The 22,514-nt window shown below is 42.9% G+C and overlaps 1 protein-coding gene across 3 annotated transcripts in view; it reads left to right on the top strand.

The window, feature by feature from the left end:
• Positions 1-22,514, top strand: part of SCAP (SREBF chaperone) — a 654,188-nt gene that overhangs the window by 358,847 nt on the left and 272,827 nt on the right. For all 3 annotated transcript variants that reach the window (XM_085628619.1, XM_085628621.1, XM_085628620.1), the window contains exon 10: positions 4,166-4,260. In XM_085628619.1, coding sequence (XP_085484745.1) covers positions 4,166-4,260 — 95 coding nt within the window. The remainder of the gene's footprint in view (positions 1-4,165; positions 4,261-22,514) is intronic.

Raw genomic sequence — 22,514 nt, 5'->3', positions numbered from 1 at the left:
ACTCGTCTAAAGTGCTTCTGTGCCTAGCAGCATCCTCAATTTGTGCAAAATTGCTCAATTAAAGTACCAAATGCTCTGTAAATAAATTTCTAATCAAAAAAGAGCTAGCGCTATTGCTAAAACCTTAACTCTAATAATATCTGGGATGTTAAAACAGTATTTACATCTGGGTGGCAGCGGATAAGAAACTAATAATCATCATATCATAATCAAAATCAAGACCCTGCTCCTGCATCCACAGTTCTACTTCTCATGGGTGCGGTATCAATTTTTATAAAATGAGTTTTACAAAAAATTATGCATGTCCTCAGTGTTATTGAGCCCGTTTGGTACTTTGCTATTAAATTCAAGTATCATGCGTGTTTCTAATTGCCTCAACAGTCGTTCTCTATTCCCCCCTCTTCAGAGGATGGGAATGGCATCAATCACAACTTTTAAACAGTTTACATCGTTGTTATGCATGCTTTTGAAATGCCTTGCCACAGGGTATGAAGGATGGTTGTTAACGATTTCCCTTAGATGTTGTTGGATTCTGACATGCACCTGCAGATTGGTATTCCCAACGTATCTCAAGCCACAGGTGCATGTCAGAACATACACTGCGTACTCTGTTCTGCAGTTGTAGCTACCCCTTATGACAGTCTTTTCTTGGCAAAATGGAGTAGAGAAATGAGTCATATTAACTCCAAATTTGCATGCTCGGCATGATGAGCATTTGAAAAAACCCTGTCTGGGTTTAAGCCATGTACCAGAGGGGCCTAATTCTGGGCTGTTCTTGACTAGTTTAGACCCCATAGATTGAGATTTCCTAAAAGTAATATTGGGAAATGTGGGAAGTCTAGTTCTTAGGACATTATCGGTGAGAACAATAGGCCAATTCTTTCTTATTATGGACTTTATTTTTCTGTCCTGCTGGCTGTATGTGGTTATCAAACTGGGACCTTCAGCTACAGGTGAGGGTTCTACTGATTCTTCCAATTGCGGTAACAGTGTTGCCCTTAGCCCTTCTTTTGCATTGCTGACTGCCTCCTTCAATATTTTTTCACTGTAACCTCTATTCTTGAGCCGAGCAAGTGCCTCTTGTGTGCAGTTCTCAAATTCTAATTGTGTACTACAAATGCGCTTCAGTCTTAGGATTTCCCCATACGGGATACTCCTAATGAGGTGCTTCGGGCGCGCACTGCTAGCGTGCTGTGTGGCATTGCCTGCTGTCATCTTCCTAAATAAAGTTGTCTCTAACTTCCCCTTATTGATGTAAATTTTCACATCTAAAAATTCAATGTTGGATCTACTCATACGAGATGTGAAGTTGAGGTTGGCAGTGTTAGTATTAATTGCACTGATGAACTGCCTGGCACTCCCCTCATCACCTTTTCACACAATAAAAACGTCGTCAATATAACAAAGCCAGTACATTATATGTTGTGCATACATCTCCTGAGGGTCTTTTTTAAGAACCTGTTCCTTCCACCAGCCAACATGCAAGCATGCATAGATACATTCTATAGATATACATATATACATTTATGTGTTTATGGATATGTACTAAACTGTTAGCGCCTATCCTCAAGGGTATTTTTAAATATTTACATATATTTACCTACAAAACTGTTTGCTGTTCTGATTCAGGCATGTGAATCTATGAAACAACCAATAATGGAGAAGAAAATGAGTTACTTACCTGTAACTGCAGTTCTCCAGTATTGGTATCTTTCATAGATTCACATGCGACCCATCCTCCTCCCATAGAGGCTCCCCTCACATATCGGGATTATTTATTACCTCTTGAGTTAAAAAATCTGAGGGACTCAGCCTCTGTTTGGATTGTTCTAGAGGGTGCTATCACCTGATTGGTTATAGTTAAAGTTTGGTCCTTTTTTAAAAAGGACATTGATAGGCTAATAAACCGACTTTGCATTGCCATTATAGCCTATGATACAATTACAGACTGCTTAACTATGGTACCGTGGGACTCCCCCACCGATGACCAGGAATGATTTAAGCATGTGAATCTATGAAAGATACCAAAACTGAAGCACTGCAGTTACAGTTAAGTAGCAAATTTTCTTATATTGTTTGTGAACATTATGGAACATTTTCAGAACAAACAATTAGCCGAAAGTCCCTGGCAACCTTTCTCATAAATTCATACCTTGAAACGTTGCCTGATGTTTAAAAACAATAAACACAGTGAAGTTATTAGCTTCTATAAAACTTTGTTCATTAATAAAAGAACAATCACTGGAAAATTGAACATTCAATCCATAGAGAATTGCAATGCATAATTATAAATGTGCATTTATATTTGAAACCTGTACCAAAATAATCTGTACATATAATTTGATAAGGGGGATACCTAAAGGGGAAAATACAAAATTATAACACCTAGGTTAACCAATTGCTCAAAAAACTTTAAAAAGACACCTAACATCGACAAATCCATGGGTACCTTACAGTCCTCCTGACCACATCTGCCTTTCAGTAGCACCAAAGCAATGGAAGTGCTAAACTGGCGGGCTCAGGTCAGAGATCTCAATATCATCACTAATAACTGCCCTTTCAGGACCCCCAATACTCAACCTAAGACTTACCAGAGAGGGGCTGTAGGGGAAATTGGTGTGCATAGGCAGAGATGGTACCCTATGGGGCTTCACCAATGCAAAGCAATGATTCCTTCTCTCTTCCCCCTGACCAAATCACCTCTCTCTGGGGAAGACTGAGGCACTTCCTGGTTCAGTGGGAAAACAGAATCCCAGATCAGTGGTTACACTCCATTGTACAGTAAATATACTGCCCTGAATTTCACTCAGCTCCTACCAAAATCTTACCCAGCCATCACATACTGTGTTCAGACTACCTTCACCTTTAGAGGAAGAGGTTAAGGTGCCTTTACAAAAGGGTTCGATAGAACCAGTACCTGCACATCAACACGGCAAGGGGGTGTATTCCCTGATCTTTTTAATCCCAAAAAGGACAAATCTCTACAGCCAGTCCTCGACCTCTGGCCGTTGAACAGGTTCATCCTCTCTTAACACTAGCATATGGTCACTCTACAAGATGATATTCCACTACTACAACAAGGGGACTTCACATCAGCATTGGATCTGAATGACTCATACTTCATTACCTCAGTCCACCTGGTGCATTGCAGTATCATTGATTTATGGTAAGTGGATGACAGTACTAGTTTAATGTGTCTCCCTTCAGAGTCTCTGGAGCTCCAGCGGTGTGTAAAGAGTGCCTAGTGGTGGTAGCAGCTCCCCTGCACAGAAACGTCATACACTTATTTCCATATCTAGACAACTGGCTGATCAAGAGTAGTGGCAAACGACGATGCTTAGTACACTTGAAAAGCAGTGTGCCTACTTCACAGTGTAGATTTCGCCATCAGTGTGATAAAAGCACTTCTCCATCTGTCGAAGGTTCAGCCCTTTCTCGGATCCATCCTAAATGCAGTGATAGGCAGTGTATAGCCCAATGACCAGAGGCTGATGGCATTTCAACAGCTCCTTCTTTTTTTTTCCAGACACCCCATCCAATTACTGGTAAAACTGTCATGAAACTGTTAGACATGATAGCTTCTTGCACAACAGTTTTACAGTACATCAGGATGTACATGTGCTCATCTGCAGGAATGCCTTGCATGGCAGTGAGCATAAGCAGAAGGGCATTGGGAGGACCTGGTGTTGGTAACAACCAGGGCCGAGCATTCTCAGGTGGAACAGCAACAATCTGTTACTTGGCAGGCCTTTTCTAGACTCCCTTCCAGAGGTTATCACGACCTCTGATTTGTGTCCTATGGGTTGCAGAGCTCACAACTGCGAGATGACTGTCCAAAGCACCTCGGCCCCTCAGCATCAGGTATGCCACATAAATTAGCAGTAGGTTCAAGCTATCAGACTAGGTTAAAAGCATTCCTCCCACTTCTGTCGGGGAATGCACATTTTACATCCAGAAGCAGGGCAGCACAGGATATCCTCAAAAGATAACTGTACATAAAATGAATTTACCTAGCTAGTGGTTAGACTGACCGCATGGCATGGAACAGGGCCTCTTGGAAATATGTGGGCATCCTTGCACTAGTTGGTTGCAGTTAATAGTTCTTTGAGTAACAGCTTTTTTCCTTTTTTACACTTGATATACATTTTCTCCTTCTGTCTTCTAGGTCTTAGCAATGAGAGCTGGTCCATTATGAAGAATATGGCCACAGAGCTTGGCATCATACTAATTGGCTACTTCACTCTGGTGCCTGCAATTCAGGTATGTATGGGTGTTGTCTTCACTGTATGCTAGTGGCAGTGAGGTGTAGATTGTTCATGTACAGCCTATCTTTTGATCCTTGCGATTTCTTGCATAATTTTTTAAGCATTAAGGTTAACAGGTGTCTTTTTTTATTATTAAGATTATGAATCCCATTTGCTTAATCGTGGCGTTGAGAAACAAAGGTGTGGGTGAGCTTGGTGATATCTCGAATGATGGAGGCGCAGGTTTTAAGCTCTGTGCATGTGTAGGGGACCTGGTTAACTAGTAAATATTACTAATAATTACTTGATAAGCCAGTTTGTCCATACTATTTTAGCTATACTAATTTAGTAACAATAGGAAACACAAGCACTATTAAGCAAGAATTCTCTTCAAAACAATGTAATATCCTTGCTAGGAGAAAACACAGCCTCTTTGTTGCTATCGCCCATCAAACCCCCATCAACAGCCCTCCCCCTTTCCTCATCCACACTAATATAGCCATGCTTATTTAGTAAAAATAGGAGAAACGAGCACAACTGAATCAGAATTCTCCTAAAAACAATGTCAGATCCATCCTTGAAGGAAAGATAGCCTCTTTCTTGCTATCGCTCAACAACCTGCCCCCCTCCATCCTCTTTCAACAGTGGTCTGTTGTATCCCTGCATCAGAAAATTATGGATTGGAACTGAGTCTGAGATTCTGTGTGTAATATAAGAAACTGAGAATTAAAATCTACGGTAAAGAGTTTTTGACAACAAAATTATTTTTGAACTGGACAGTCGGGACCTACGCTAGCTTGCTGCAAGTACATAAAGAAGAAAGGCACAATATATATCTGCTGAAAAGTACATGCAGGAGAAAGGTACTACAATAGATACCTGCTTCACCTAATTACTTGAAAAAAAGGAGCAAGGTGAATATGTCCAGGGCTTTATCATGTGGTTTGTACTTGGAAATTTTGTCGTTCTTGACTATTAGCCAGAACCCAAGTCTGGAATGACCTTTTTTTAAAGATCAGCCAAATGGACACTTTTGTCTTCAGTACACACACCTCCTTGTGTGCTTACTTTGTGCAAGTGATTGCAGCTGGTGTACAATAGCATTTGTTTTTGTGGATTGGACTTTTTTGTCATTATAAGGCTTTGATGCAGAGCTACAGAGAGAAATCCTGCAAAAGAAAAAGAAGTAGCAAGAGAATGATAGGAAAACCGTGACAAAGGAGAAAAGCTGGGGTGGAAAACCCGCAAGAGTGAAATAAGGAGAATTAATTTGTAGAGTGGTTGAAGTGCGATGCATGCGGTGGAATTAAGTGTAGGCAGCCTTGGAGTTTTAGAAACCTGATCAGGATCACCCAGCAACCAGGTTCTCTGAAGAACATTATCTGCATTTATCCTTTTTACAAGTTAAGCAGTAGTAATAAGACACCAAATAACATAAATGTGCGACAATTTTCAGTTGAGGAGTTGGTAAATATTAATTTCTGATGGATACATCTTCCTACAGGTACCTTGCCTTATGAATACTCCTCAAAGGCTTCAGACTAGTTCGTAAAGCATCCGCACCCCAGCAGGGACTATCCAGCACTACTGGATGGTGCCACACAGCTCAAGTTTTAAATGTTTCTGGATATGACGTCCCCAGGGTATGTTAGGTGCACGGCCGTCAGTTCCTGGTTTTCTGCAGGTCATTGACTTGATCCAGAGCTTTTGCAGTCTCCCTACTAATTTCTTAGATTTTGACAGCAATTAGGTAAAATATCTCTTTTCTTTTTTTTTTTTGTAGTCATTCGCCATTAGATGTACCCAGAGCCATTTAGGTTTCTCTGCGACCCCCAACTTGATTGGCACTGACATGAGTGCTCTGTATCTAGATGGATGCACTTTACAGAGAACCTCTCATTCCCATATTCGGACGGTTCTGTTCCTCTCTCTGGGTAGCCCACAGAACAAACCAGAGGGGTAGCGTATCCTAGTGTAGAGGCATAATCATTGGACTATATTACCCCTGGTATTGCAAGTATCGAGCCAATCCACACAAGCCAACCAGAAATCCTTTTTCTTACTTTTCTTTTTCGGTGCGGCCCTTTCTATCTTCATCGTATATTCAATAGTAGTTAACCAATCTAAAAAAATGTCAGATGTATTTTTGATACAAATTTCATTCCATGCAAGTAAGATTAAATAGAAACTTATTTTCCTCTAGAGATAATAATTCATAATTTGGAAAGACCCCAAAGAATACCAGGATTATGCTCACCCGAATGTCAAAACCAAACATGGCTTCCATACCTCTAGTTACAGAAACCCATAAGTGATGTAACATTGGGCAGCTTAAAAACATATGCTCATCATCCGCTTTTTCCTGATGGCATTTCGAACAATACGGAGTAGGACCTTTCACAAATGTGGAATATAAAAGGTTATAGGATACTTGCCATATTTCTTCCGTGCTGGATCCCGGCAAGCTCTCCCCCCACAGCTCTGATGGAAGATTGAAATCGCCGTCTACCAGAAGCCAATATTAAGCTTGCCACATCTTTATTTTTCCCGATTCTCTTCTTCAGGGTCGTCTCATGTTCATTAGCGAGACCAACAGTTGTACCAACCGCCTGACTCCAGCTCTTTATTTGTAAGTATTTAAATTTGGATATTTCATTGTCTGTAATGCTCCTCAGGTTTTCCCACGAAAGCAGGGATCCCTCTGGTACAAGTTGTGCCCAATATAATATCCTGGCTGTTTTTAAAGGGGTTACCAGTGAGTCCTTGGTCCATTCGGGCGAGCATGGGGCATTCCAAATAGGTGCCATAACGCTATAGTAGCTGATTCTCAATACTTTTCTGATCTTAAGCCATGTGGAGGCTAGCCCATATAGGGACTTTAGGCGTACTTTTTGAAGAATCTCGGATCTCTGAATTTTTATGTAAACCTTGGTCTCCTCCTTTTAAATCTAGCAACATTTCTTTAAACATTCTCCCGATGTCCGAGCTGTCCGGTTTACTCATGAGCATTTTTCCCGCCCTCATTAGGAATGTCCATGCATAAAAAACTAGGTTCGGCAAACACAACCCACCCATATTATTCTTTCTGCATAGTTTTTTCCAAGAAATCCTATAAGCTCATATGAAGCTATTTATTTTTGCCTGAAGTTTTTTTAGACCCTCTTCCTTAAATGCTAGGGGAATGTTTTGGAATAGGAAAGTAAGTTTTGATAAGATCATCATTTTTACTAAATTGACTCTACCGATTAATGTCAAAGATAGATAAGCCCAGCTCGTTAGGGAATTTCAGATTTCTTTGCTAATCTTGTAGAGATTGGTGTCTGTAATGTTCTCAATACTCTGCGTGGTCATAATGCCCAAATATTTCATCTCCCTTTTTATTGCGTGGGTATTCTAATTAAAATTCCAGGCCATGCACTCCATCTTGGATGCGTTAATCTCATAACTAGATACCCAGCGGAACTGTTGTGCTTCATTATATATGATTGGGATTGCTGTATCTAGGTCTGAGGTATACACCATCATATCGTCAGCGTATAGAGCCACCTTTTTTTCCCAGGTTTTATACTTGAAGGGCAGTATTCCTACATGTCTTCTGATCTTTTCGGCTAGGGGCCCAATGTACAAATTAAAAAACAATGGTGATAACGGACACCCCTGCCTTGTTCCCCTCCGAACTTAAACTGGAGGAGACAGGTTCCCATTCACTAAAATTCTGGCTATGGGGGTTGGATAGATCGAACAAACAGCCCTACAAAACTTTCCCCCAGGTTACACAGTCTCAATACGTGCATTAGATAGGCTTAATTAACTCGATCGAACGCCTTTGTGGCATCCAACGTGATAATGGCCAGAAGTACGGAGTGTCGCTAGATCTATAGCTCCAATCAAATTATATGTAAGATCTCAAATCCCCCTCCCCTGGACGAAGCCTTTTTGATCCCCATGCAACAGGCCACGTATGACTCCATTTAACCTCTCTGCTAAAATCTTGGCAAAGATCTTATAGTCAAGATTAAGCAGGGAGATTGGTCTATATGAATCACAGTGACGAGGTGGCTTTGATGGTTTAAGGATCAAAGCCACAGTGGCTTTGTTCCAAAAATGCAGCATATTCCTGCCCTTTTCGAAGATATGAGAAAATAACGTTTCCATAATGGGGATAAGAACCTCCATCATAGATTTATACAGTTCTACTGGTAAGCCGTCCGGTCCTGGCGCTTTACCAGTTTTTCCTGCCTCTAATGCTTTCTTAATCTCGCTTGTTGTTATCGGGCTATTGAGATTATAGGACTCCTCCTCGCTGATTTTATTCGGGGCATATTGATCAGCCAGACCTTTGCCTCCTCTTGAGGATTTAGATCCTCTCTGTATACCTTTTCGAAGTATTTTTGGAAAGCCTCTTTGATCTCTGTGGGGCCCTTGAGTAAGTTCCCGGAGATGTCACATTTTACTTCTTTGATGTTTCCTTTAGCTAGCTCTTGTTTAGTCTTCCAGGCTAAAAGCTTCCCACAGCCTTCCCTGTACTCGAAATGGGCGAGCTTGCTAGCTTGCCACCTCTATCTTAGCCTTGAGTCTATCACCCCTGCCCTTTCTGATCTGAGAGATTGTAAGTCTGCCAGAGCATCTCCAGCCGGTGGATTATTACCATGGGGGATGAGCCTTTGCTGTATCTTCTGAATTTTAACCTCTATCTTCTCTACATCGGCTCTATGCTTTTTCTGTCTGGCAATTTGGATTGACAATATGCATTCTCAGGAAGGCTTTATAAGTGTCCCACACAATTTCTATTGAGGCACTGTCCATATTAGTTGAAAATAAATTTTCTGTTTCTGTAATTAGTTGCTCGATCACATCTTTTTCTAATAGAATGGCGCGATCTAGGGTCCATCTCCTATTAGTCGGTTTGGCTGGGACTTTTAGAGCTAGGGTTACTGCCGAATGATCAGAAAGGTGTCCCCCAAGATGTTTTATATCTTTCAGGTCCAGACTGACTAGGAAGAAATCTAATCTAGACCTATGGCCATACTTTTTGTTATGAAAAGTATACCCTCTCCTGTTCCCCATTCTGTCTCTCCTTACATCAAGCCATCCTAACAGCCTCATGGCATTTTTAAGCGTAGATATCATTTTGTTGCTCTGCTCTTTAGTGACCTATCCTTAGCTGGGATTAGGACCAAATTAAAATCAACGGCCAGAATTAAAGGGTCTTGGAAATTTAGTAGCTCAGAGAGTAGACCCCTGAGGGGGGCTGGGTCATCCAAATTAGGACCATAGTATCCTGCTACTGTGAATGTATGCGCACTGCATTTGATCTTAGCTATGGCCTATCTCCCCATCTTATCTACCTTGCTGCTTTCTAACAAGATGGCAGAATTTCTTTTAATAACTATGGCCACCCCCTTTGTTGTTAATTGTTGCGTAGTGCAAATTATATCCTGGATCCAGCTTCTTGATTTACACAAATTCCTCATCTCGCTCTCAGTTAGAAGTGTCTCCTGGAGGATGAGAACTTGTTCTGGGCTATCTCTCAGATATTTGAAATATCCTCTCCATCCTATATTTTGCTCTTAACCCATTTAAATTCCATGACAGAACCCTCAAAAGTGATAATTGATCGCGTATAGGTTGTACCATGTCTCTGTTAGCGAAACATAGATTTTCTATGGGGCCTGTTTAGACGAATTGGACATATCCTTTTTATTTTCTCCCACTGCACCCCACCCAGTACCCGCCACCCTTCCCCACCCACTCGCCCTCGTGCCCCCCCCCCCCCTCCCCCGGAGAACCCCCTCTCTTCCTTTTTAATGCCCTACCCTGGCCTCCGAGGCCCCCCACCTGGAGTCAGGAACCCTAAAATTTATATTACTTCTTATCTTGGGATCATATTAAAGCTAGTTAGAAAATCCTTATGTATTTCTAAATCTGATCTGGACTATCAAGGAGAGATAATGCTGTTAGGATACCGCTCCGCTGCCCTGCCCCGAAATAGACTGCTAGAAGCTTTCGGCCTCTTCCACCCGCCTAAAAACCTGCATCTTGAAAGGTCCCCAGGCTTCAATCCTTGCTGCACCTCACAGTCGCCCCCCACCACCACCGTGATTTCAACCCCCGCGGTATCTCATTCTAGAAGGTATGTCCCTTTAGAGGGATAGTTCTAATGGATCTTCCCACAAAAATGCAAAAAGCTCCAGAGGTTGGAAGCAAACTTCTTGTTCCTCACGGAAGAGGTCCCTCTCCAGGGCTCTTCTTTGACATTGGGAGTATCCTCGGGGCCTGAGAGGGCAAGGCTGGAATTCACTAGTCCTTCAGTCGACTCCTCATGAGTCGACTGGCCTTGCAGGTAGCTATCCTGCATTGTTTTACGACTGTCTTGCAACCTTCTGAATCATTCCCAATGTTGGCTGGATACAGGCGGTTTGGTGATCTCTTGTGACTCTGACACCATGCCTTTGCAAGCTTTGGTCCCAGTGCCTAAGGTGAAGTCAAAAATCAATCAAGATATTTTTCCTTGTATGCTCAGGGTCTTCCTCAGTGCTCACCTCAAAGTAGGCGGTGATACCACCCACAGAGGGACTCTGGTGTCAACCACGGAGTTGATAGGTGAAAATTTCATCCAAGTGGCAAAAGTCAGTAATAACTACAAAAACGAACCACTAAGTGATCTACTCCACAGGGCCCGAGGATTCAGATGTTTAGAGGAGATTTTCTGATTCATATTCCTCCACTACAGAGCATATGGACTACGGGTGCATGGAAGATAATAACTCAGAAGTTGACCAATTCCTGTCCGGACTGGCTGTAGCGGGCACCGGGCGTTTACCTGGTGGGCCACCAGATTGTGGGCCGGTTTTGGGCTCCTGGGGGCCGGTTTTGTTACAGGGCCGTTTTTGCAGCAGAGCTGTAACAAAATCGTCCAAAACCGGCCCCGACAAACCGTTTGGCCGCACCCCCAACCCCCGGCCGAGCAGTTTGCCAGGGCCGGTTTTGGTTCCCAGTCCAGCCCTGGTTGGGACGCGATTTGCCAGTGGAAGTGATAAGGAATCTACCCAGTGGCTTCTCACCTGGGAAGCTCCCTCAAGAGAGGGTGGATGCGCTATTGCTTCGCGGTGGAGGAACGCAAGTGGGAACAACAACTCAAGGTGACAGAGGCAAACTTCTCCAGATTGCAGGTCTGTTCTTGGATCTCTTTACCACGTCCCAGAAAAGGTAGTATCCTCAGTTTTATGCCTTACACTGCCCATTGCATGGTTCCTTTGGTGATGTCAACAGGTTCAGCTAATTCTGGGGCCTACTGTACAAATTTACACAGATCCTGCAGATATCCTGAGAACTGAGGGAAGTGCTGAATGCTAGAGAGCAGCTTGGGCAAGGAGGATTTGGTGTTCTGATCTGTTAGTACTCTGCATTTAGCAACCTCTTTTTCTCTAGCACTTAGCAGACCCGCTTTTGCAACAGGAGACGCTGTTACCGCATACCTCACTGGTGGGGGTACTTTCTTGTGAGTGTACCGTAGGTTGCGGTTTTTGCTGCTGTTGTGGGGGTGGGGTGACCCAAAGGGGGTGGTTTGTGCTGAGGAGGCTGTCTACATGATGGTGACCCCCTAGTGCCACTTGTTGCCCTATTGGGGTTAAATTGAGCAAGCTGAAGTTGGTGTGAAATTGAACAAAATGAAGATGCAACTTGTATTTGGATTTACTCCTTAACATTGTCATGGAAAGTGAAACTGCATTGTTTAAGACTTATGTTATTTTTATTTTGTCTTACTAATTGTGATGTGTGACTTGTTTTTTTTCTTCAAAGCTCAGTTACCAACGTGTGTTTATTCTTAGCAGAAGTAACCTGCATACTATTTTATTGAGATTATTAATCTATTTAAAGAACGCCCCGTGGATTTCTCTACGTTGCAGTATTGTCTTGATTCATTGAAAAACAGGATGGTTAAGGTCTGCGTTAGTTAGACAAACAAATAGCCAAAAGTCATTACTATTCAGATCCAGTAACACAATTGTATGTAGAAAAAACAAACACTAGTTTAGACTGTGGATGTAGTAGAAGAAAACTTGGATCCCGGCGTTGCTAATGTTGGGAAACAACGTCTTCCAGAGTATAAACTTTAAATGGCACTTTTGTCTGGACATAAGTAGCCCCTATTCTGTCACTGTGTTTTCGTCCCATGTAGTGTAGAGTGAAAGAGGAGCGTGCAAATAGGCAGCAACAAATTGAGATACACCCAACACCCCGTCCCTCCCCAGGATATTCTATGCTCTGTACTCTATAAATATTGGTCTACAGTGATCTACTTAAAAGGGTGTTGCAATCAAAACATTTGATTTGAGATTTCCACTCGCCTGACTTGGGAACAACCTAGGATGAGGTCGGGCCATCCTAGAATGGTTGCAGCCCCACCAACAAAATTTAAAAGGAGAAAACGAACTAAGGACACATTTGCTGGCCGTCTCAACATGTATAAAAAACCCTAGGTGGTAAAGTACATACAAGAAAGTCTTCTATGAGGTTGCATAAATACTTTAAACAAACAATAATAGTTTCTGAAATAGGTGGACAAATCTCTAAACGTAAACCCAACGCGTCCTCTGCCCAATCGATAAATAATACCTTTAAAGAGGAGTTGATTAACCTATCATTCCTTTCAATTATTCAACAACAGGAGACAATAAGACTTCCAAAATTCACAGCACATTATGCAATAAGTTTAAGTCCAAAGCTTTTAATTTACAGGACACTGGAACAATAGACCTGATTGTAAACTTTCCATTGTGGAAATCCCTACTTGGGTCCCATGATGTCACAGTGAAAGCTCTTAATTTACAATCTGATATGTTAGAACTGCAAGGTGACGTTCTCCATAATCTTGCTATTTAAGTGTCGGAAATCAATATTAAGCGTTAGTGTCTTAATGAACTAATACATCATGCAAAAACTAAGACAATCCACTTTCCTAAGTCTTGTACATGCCCCCCTAATAAATAAACTAGAAACACTTCCAAGTATCCTAAACTAATTGGTTGAAGTGATAGAAATAATAACTTATTGCAACAAAGAGATTAATATGTATCCAACAAAAGCATATCTGGAAATCGGAACTAAGTCTCTTTCACCTCCGTCTACTAAACTCAACATAACACCAAGATTAAATGATCAATTACAATTTGAAATTGCTAAATATAGAATTGCCCAAAACTACGCAAGTACCCAAAAGTTGCAATCTGATTTGAATAACACTCCTATTGTACATGTATATAACACATTTGATGTTGACGAAATTGCCTTATCAAAAACCCCATGGACTGGGGAGAAATGGGAAGGAAATGTAAGAAGTTAACAAGGAAAAGACATCAACAGCCTGTATCCTCCCTTCTATTCCGTGTCAGCACTCCAAAAAGCCCACATTTTTTCTAATTTTTAAATCCGAAGTGAATAATCATTTTGATTTGGTAATAGTCGGTTGAAAAAAAAAAAGTGAAGATTTGCTAAAACAATATACTCAAGAGGCTGAAGATCACTACCTCTCTTTAAAGACCATATAAACGTTCAATCTTTCACTGAAAATCTTATTGTAAACTGAAAGACACGGACTACTGTATCTGATAGAACACACAACTTTACAATATCTCCAAAAAATGGAAGTAGAGGACAGCATCTGACCTATTGCGTAGAAAACATTTTCACAACTAGACAGTAATTTGGAAGCACAAACCTGTGATGCAAATCCTAATATGGTGGATGATCAGAGTCCACCCAAACTGGAGTTTATGAAACAAATGCCCTACTGTTCAAATAAATTATTATTCCACCCAAGTTTAATTCTAGATTTTAATGATATATGAAATAGGGGCAACATTTTAAAACTCTAGCAATCCACTAATGTTCTAGAACTCATAAAATCAAGTCATAAATACTGGTTTTTTTTTTACCTCCAACTCATCTATTTTTTAATGCAATTCCTGATTTTTACCTGGACTACGAGCTCCTTCTGCGCATATATTTAGTTTGAAAAGTTATTATTTGATAATCCCATTACTCAGATATTCTCTTACCCGTGAAAGATATGGAACGGAAAGCATTCCGACTTGGGGGCTATGCAGACATGCCTACATAACTCTCTAGTCTTAGTGCCTGTAGGCCGAGAAAATAAAAAATTCACAGAACTTATAGGCCTAAAAATCTATGTGTGAAATAATCTGAAGCGACAGTGCAAGTTTAATGTAGATAAGCTGCAAAAGGAATCAGATTGGAGCTGGCTCCTGTCAATATTATGTTATAAGAATTAATGACAAAGAAACCCTGTTTTAAGTCATCCAGAATTATTAAAGATTTGTTTGTGGAACATAGAAGGGGTGGCCGGCTCACGTTCAGTCGGTAATGTAATACAGTTTTGGCAAAATTTTGACATTGCTTTTTCAAGAAACTTGGTGCAAATCTTCATACCCTCTAATAGGATACATCAAATATCATGTTTTGGCTACAAGAGTAGATAATAAAGGCCCGCCAAAAGGAGGCATATCTATTTACACAGCAGTAGCCTTGCAGTTGGAAATCTTCTCTGAATATAACGGCACCTTGGTTACTTGGGATTATGATAAAAAAAATAGGCTCCTTCTCGAAGTGAGGCCCCTTTAATACTTATAAATATTAATTATTAGTTACATTAACCCCCTGAAATAAACAAAAAATTATAATTGATAAACTAGAATACATTATGTTCGAGGCATATTAGCTGCAGATCACACACTGAGGATAAAATCGCCATCTGGTGTTGGGCTCGGATGATTGCAGGTTGTTGTTGTCTTCGGAAGAAGCCTTTGGTCACGAGATTGGTGACTCCTCCCCTGGACAACAGTGCGCATGGGCATCCACTCCATCGTCAGATTGTTTTTTTCCGCCATTGGGTTCGGATGAACTTTTTCCGCTCCAGCAGAAAACTTCCAGCAATCGATTTAACTCTTCAATCTTCATTCCATCGACATCGAAATCAACTCGGACCGGTTCCGGAAGCGGCTGATGGACAGGACACCCTTCAAAAAATGCCCCCAGTGTGGAGCGAAGTTCCCCCACAGTGATCACCACGAGGTTTGTAACCTCTGCCTGTCGCCGGAACACAGCGAATCGAACTGTCCAGCTTGTGCCGCTTTCCGTTCCAAGAAGACCCTCCGGGACCGAAGAGCTCGACGCCATATTATGGCCAAACCAGCTCCAGAACCGGAGGACATATTTGCTCAGGATGTTCCTGAAGATGACACCGAAGATCTCTAGATCGTGTCCGAGGCCGACGATTCCGATGACCTCATCACTCCAGGGCAGCGTGTGAGTACCACCCCCCCTGCCCCTGCCCCATCCAAAAGGACATTGGTCAAGACTCCGCCAGCTGGGCCCAGTCGCGACCGGAAATCCTCTTCAGAAGCCCCGCCCTCGGGCCCGGCTCCGAAGACATCTAAGCCTGTAGGTGGCTCGGGCTCGAGCAAACCTCATGTTATTGTACCTATAACACCTTCGGCACCGAAAACTCCACTGTCGGCACCGAAACAGGCTTCAAGACCGAAATCTCCTTCGCCACCAAAACGTTCCTCGGCGCCGAAGTCTCCACCGGCGCCGAAACGTTCTTCGACATCGATGCCTAAAAGTCCCTCAGCACCGAAGATTCCATCGGCTCCGAAAACTCCATCGGCACCGAAAACTCCATCGGCACCGAAAACTCCATCGGCACCGAAAACTCCATCGGCACCGAAAAATCCATCGGCACCGAAAAATCCATCGGCACCAAAAACTACGTCCACACCGAAAAAAGTTCATAAAGACCCGAAACGGCCATCGCCACCACCACTTTCGGAGCCGGATGAACTTTTTCGCCCAGATCCTACTCAAAAGCGGATCTACATCAATCCCAAAACCGGACATGTGACTGCCGTCCCATACAAGAAACCGAAGCTGGACATCACACCACCTCCAGCTCCCATACGGAAGAAGGACTGTGCTACTTCGCCACTTCGTCCTTCCTCTCCTGTGTTACCTCCTAACCCGTCCCCCCCTCCTCCTCCTCCTTCTCCTTCTCCTTTACCTTTACCATCTCCCTATCATTCACCTCCTCCACAGGATGATAATGATGACTTAGGGGGAGGGGCGGACCCTGATTTATTTAATGATCCTGTTGATCCAAACGACCCTTTTACGTTCCCAGACACAGCACCAGTAGATGACTGGTCTTATCCAATGCCTGACATGCCTGACCCCACTACCTACCCCTCCAAGCCCTCCCCTCCTGATGACCATTTGGGGTTTGGCCAACTAATAAATAGGGCAGCAACATTCCATGGCGTCACAATGCACACGGACGCCCTTGAAGAGGACTTTCTCCTCGATACTTTTGAGCAGTCCCAAAAAACTGTTCACATACTGCCCAAGATTAAAGGGGTTATAAAGCATGCCACTGAAGTCTTTAAAGACCCTGTTAGAGCTAGGGTTCTCAACCCACGCATCGAAAAAAAGTACCGACCAGCCCTGCAGGACCCTGCATACATTAAAGCCCAGCTCCCTTTAGACTCCTTGGTCGTATCAAATGCCAGGAAGCGTGTTAACTCACAGACAACTGGAGAAACGCCTCCCCCGGACAAGGAGTCTAAGCTTTTAGAGGCCTCAGGCAAACGAGTCGCCGCACAGGCGGCGAACCACTGGCGTATTGCCAATACCCAGGCCCTGTTAGCCCGGTATGATAGGGCGCATTATGACCAACTTGAGGACCTTATGCAACATCTGCCTGAACCCTTTAAATCCCAGGCCACTGACCTCATTCAAGAAGGCAAATTAATATCTAATGCCTCCATTAAATGCGCCTTAGATGCGGCAGACACTGCTTCTAGGGCGGTCAATACTAGCGTCTTACTGAGACGACATGCCTGGCTCCGTATTTCCGGTTTTAAACCGGAGGTTCAAACCGCAATTCTAGCTCAACCTTTCAACCAAGAGCAGCTATTTGGCCCTGCAGTGGACACTGCATTAGAAAAAATGAAAAAAGATAATGAGACTGCCAAATCTATGGGAGCACTGCAGTCTCCTCAAACCCGGGGTTCCTTTTGTCGCTCCTTTTATAGAGGAGGCTCCAAAAATACGGGTACTGAGAAAACGTCCACCTTTAAAAATTCTGGACAAACATCCCCTAACAGAGGATATTTTCGAGGAGGTTATAGGGGAAACAATAACAAAGGTCGAGGGCGGGGCAACAACAACAACACCCGCACCTCCCCAGCCACCAAACAGTGACTTGCCACCACTCCCCCCAGACCATTCCACTCCGGTCGGGGGGCGACTCCAACAATTCCTACCTGTCTGGACTTCCATCACCACAGACAGGTGGGTAAGACAAATTATCCAGTCTGGCTACTGCCTCGAACTACTTCAATCCCCCCCAAACATACCACCCAAACAACGTCCAATGTCCTCACATCATCTCTCTCTCCTCAAACAAGAAGTTCAATCCCTGTTACAAAAACATGCAATAGAACCAGTCCCTCTTCAACATCAGGGAACAGGGGTATACTCCCTATACTTCCTCATTCCCAAAAAGGACAAAACATTAAGACCCATACTGGATCTCAGACTACTAAACCAGCATATAAATTCGGATCATTTTCATATGACCACCCTCCAACAAGTCCTCCCACTATTACAGCAGGGAGACTTCCTTGCCACATTTAGACCTCAAGGACGCGTACTTTCACATCCCTATGCATCCCGCTCACAGAAAATATCTACAATTTGTGGTAGATGGGCAACACTATCAATTTACAGTTCTCCCATTCGGAGTAACAACAGCACCCAGAGTGTTCACCAAGTGCTTAGCAGTCGTGGCAGCGCACCTCAGAAGACAACAGATCCATGTCTTCCCCTATCTGGACGATTGGCTCATAAAAGCCAATACTCACCAAAAATGCGTTCTCCACACTCATCGCACTATTCAAACCCTCCACACTTTGGGATTCACTATCAACTACCCCAAATCCCATCTACAGCCTTCCCACTTACATCAGTATCTAGGAGCAACCATAGATACATCCAAAGCCATAGCTTATCCCAGCACTGCCAGGATAGCCAGTATACAAAATCTCATCTCTCAATTTCAAACTCATCCATCTCTTCCAGCAAGAGTATTCATGCAGCTCCTAGGCATAATGGCGTCATGCATCTCCATAGTCCCACACGCACGACTTCAAATGCGTCCCTTACAGGAATGTCTAGCACAACAGTGGAACCAAGCTCACGGACAACTTACCGATCTGGTGTTGGTGGACAGTCGCTCACTTCGCTCACTGAAATGGTGGAACACCATCAACCTGTCCAAAGGGCGGCCGTTCTTAGAGCCTCTTCCACAAGTTGTGCTGACTACCGACGCATCTCTCACGGGGTGGGGAGCCCACCTCCTTCAACATACCACTCAGGGCTGATGGACCAGTCAACAGAAACTGCTCCACATCAACCACCTGGAACTCTTAGCAGTGTTCCTGGCACTAAAATCCTTTCAGGTACACCTAAAGAACAAAACTGTCCTCATACGCACAGACAACATGACGACAATGTATTATATACAGAAACAAGGAGGGACACATTCTCTCCAACTGTCCCAACTGGCACAGCAAATCTGGAGATGGGCAATTCCCCAAAACATCTACCTGTTAGCAGAGCATCTCCCAGGAATCCACAATCAGGTGGCCGACCTCCTAAGTCGCCACACACAGCAGATCCACGAATGGGAATTACACCCCAAGGTTCTACTTCCCTTCTTCCAAAAATGGGGACAACCAGACATAGACCTGTTCGCCACTCCCGAAAACACAAAATGCCCAACCTTCGCCGCCAGGTTTCCACACCCACAGTCAAAGGGCAATGCCCTATGGATGAACTGGTCAGGCAGATTTGCGTACGCTTTTCCGCCTCTCCCACTCGTTCCATTTGTGGTACGCAAACTGAAACAACAGTCACTAACACTAATACTAGTAGCTCCCACTTGGGCACGTCAACCGTGGTTCACCACACTTCTGGAACTATCTTTAGTTCCACATCAAAAGCTACGCCTCTCCCCGGATCTATTAACCCAGAACCATGGAGAAATCAGACACCCAGATCCTCAAACACTGAACCTAGCGATCTGGCTCCTGAGGTCTTAGAGTTCGGGTACCTCAATCTCCCTCCAGACTGTATGAATATCATAAAGGAAGCCAGACGACCTACTACTAGAGCATGTTATGCCGCAAAATGGAAACGATTTGCCATCTACTGCGCTAATAATGACATACATCCATTGGATGCTTCCATCCAAAACATCATTTGCTATCTACTACACTTACAAAGATGCAATCTAGCGTATTCCTCTATACGTTTACACCTAGCAGCCTTGGCAGCATACTTGCAAAATAGGCAACACCTGTCCCTTTTTAAGGTACCAGCCATCAAAGCGTTTATGGAAGGTCTCAAAAGAATTCTTCCCCCAAGATTACCACCTTCCCCAGTGTGGAATCTCAATGTGGTTCTAACAAGACTTATGGGTCCCCCATTTGAACCCATGCACAAATGTGAATTACAATTCCTGACATGGAAGGTAGCTTTCCTTATCGCAATCACTTCCCTACGAAGAGTAAGTGAAATACAAGCCCTTACGCTAGAGGAACCTTTCTTACAACTACACCGTAACAAAGTGGTTCTTAGGACAAACCCTAAATTTCTTCCAAAAGAGATTTCCCCTTTCCACCTTAACCAATCTGTAGAGCTACCAGTCTTTTTCCCTAACCCAGACTCCGTAGCTGAAAGGGCCCTACATATCTTAGATGTCAAAAGAGCCTTGCTTTATTACATCGACAGGACAAAACCTTTTCGAAAGACAAAACAACTCTTTGTTGCTTTCGCACCACCACATAAAGGCAATCCCATCTCCAAATCCGGTATAGCCCGGTGGATAGTTAAGTGCATCCAAATATGCTACCAAAAGGCTAAACGTACACTTACAGTTCCCCCTAGGGCGCACTCCACGCGTAAAATAGGGGCTTCTATGGCCTTCTTAGGTAACATTCCCTTAGAAGACATTTGCAAGGCAGCCACGTGGTCTACCACGCATACCTTCACTAAACACTACTGTGTTGATGTGCAAGCCAAACAACAGGCCTCAGTGGGCCAGGCTGTCCTAAAAACTTTATTTCAAACTGCTGCAACGGATACAGGCGACCACCGCTAAGGGGAAGCACTGCTATATAATCTATCCTCAGTGTGTGATCTGCAGCTCATATGCCTCGAACGGAATATGCTACTTACCAGTATGCATCTGTTCTTGGCATGTAGAGCTGCAGAGTCACACACACCCACCCGCCTCCCCGGGACCTTTATCTGTTCCAGCATCTGTCTTACTTAGACATTGCACATGGACATCCTTTCTTTCATTCCTATACACTCCATCTTTTCCCATCATGGCGAAAAAACAATCTGACGATGGAGTGGATGCCCATGCGCACTGTTGTCCAGGGGAGGAGTCACCAATCTCGTGACCAAAGGCTTCTTCCGAAGACAACAACAACCTGCAATCATCCGAGCCCAACACCAGATGGCGATCTTATCCTCAGTGTGTGAGTCTGCAGCTCTACATGCCAAGAACAGATGCATACTGGTAAGTAGCATATTCCTTCTGATTTAACAATGCAGCATACTGATTCCTAAGTGGTGATTTTAATTTATAACTAATGCCTGAGCTTGAAGAGTCAGTAATATTCCAAAAATCAGTTATGGAATATACGTACTGCTAAATATCCATAGACAAAAAAAAAAGTCATGGGTTAGGTAAAAATTTGTCGACTTGTGTGGTCTTCAAGACCTTAGTTAATTAAAGTCTAAGAAGAATCTCACAATTCTCTAATAAATCATTGCTAAAACGTTGCATGAATGGTCCTAAATTCATATGTGCAGTCAACACGTCTTCAATAAATTAAAATCTAATTTGTGCTAAATTTCAATTTGGAATTTCTGTTGTACAGGATGGGAAATATTCCTACAAATGACTGCTTCCAAATGGAAAGTAACATGGTTCAATGCATGACTCTGTGGCCACAAAAAAGAGACTCTTTTAAATACTTTATTCGTATCTCCAGTTCTGTTGAATGCTCATAGAAAGGTATTGCGAAAGAGTTTTAATCAGCTCCAAATATGAACATGTAGGCAGGCTCTGATGCAGAACCTAAATGGATAGAATATGCAGCTAAAAGGTATAACTTTGTAAAATTCATGGCTCATTGTTTTTTAAAGTTAATGTAAGGCACTTTTATCTTATCAAATTCGTAACTCTGCAAAGCGTATATGAATTAGTTTTATTTGTTTTTATATAGATGTAGTGATACGCACTGATACTACGTTTGGTTTTACATATAATTACACATGCTCTAATGGTTTTTTATTAATCATGTACAATAAAGTTGTTGCGAGCTGCCATTTGCCAGATGACTACATGGTCCTTCTTGCAGATTTTTGCGAAGTCCTGCTGCCTCACATATTGGGCAGACAATGACTTGTCAGACCTGTTTTGCATGATTTGCTTGGTTAACCATTATGCTAGGCCCACCTCCTGAGAAGGCACCATTTTTGGGACTTCATATGGTGAATTAACTGTAGGAAGATGTATCCATCAGAAGTTACTTAACCTCTGTAATGATGTTTCTAGTAAATCCATTTTCTTCCTGCAGATTCTTCACCGCCCTTTCTCTGCCTCGATGAGCTAGTGCTGTGGTAATAGGATTCTAAAGTTTGTAGTCTTGTTGTTTGATGTATTTGTTGCTGTTGTTGCCATCTTCCGTCCTCTTTGCAAAGTTTTCCAGACCATTCTGAATCCTGGAGGGAGTAGTCATCAGCTGAGTAATCTGCAGGATGATTATGTACCCACCAGAAATATCCTTACTGACGATAAATAACTGTTCATAGCATTTTTGGGTGGTAGATTCACATACTCTTCATACTCCTGCTAACTAGTGTTGGTTTTCAGGTGTTTGCAGGTTGTTTTCCTGGAAGAAGTCTTTTTAGTCAGAAGATGTAGCACAACTCCTCCCTTAGTAAGAAATGTGCATGGGCACTGACTCCATGTTAGATTTGTTTTGCACAGCGTGTCAGAGTAATAGTTAGTGGCGAGCGAATGCAGTATGGTTCGCATATGCATTGTGAAACAAAGTTAATTATTATAGTAAGAAATCTGTGATCACATCTAGATGCTTCCAGGGAAAAGAGTGG

This window comes from Triturus cristatus, chromosome 10 (genome assembly GCF_964204655.1).
Source record: "Triturus cristatus chromosome 10, aTriCri1.1, whole genome shotgun sequence".
In the NCBI taxonomy this organism is placed as follows: Eukaryota; Metazoa; Chordata; class Amphibia; order Caudata; family Salamandridae; genus Triturus; species Triturus cristatus.
Note: the sequence above shows the minus strand (reverse complement) of the source record. Positions and strands in the feature narration are given on the sequence as shown.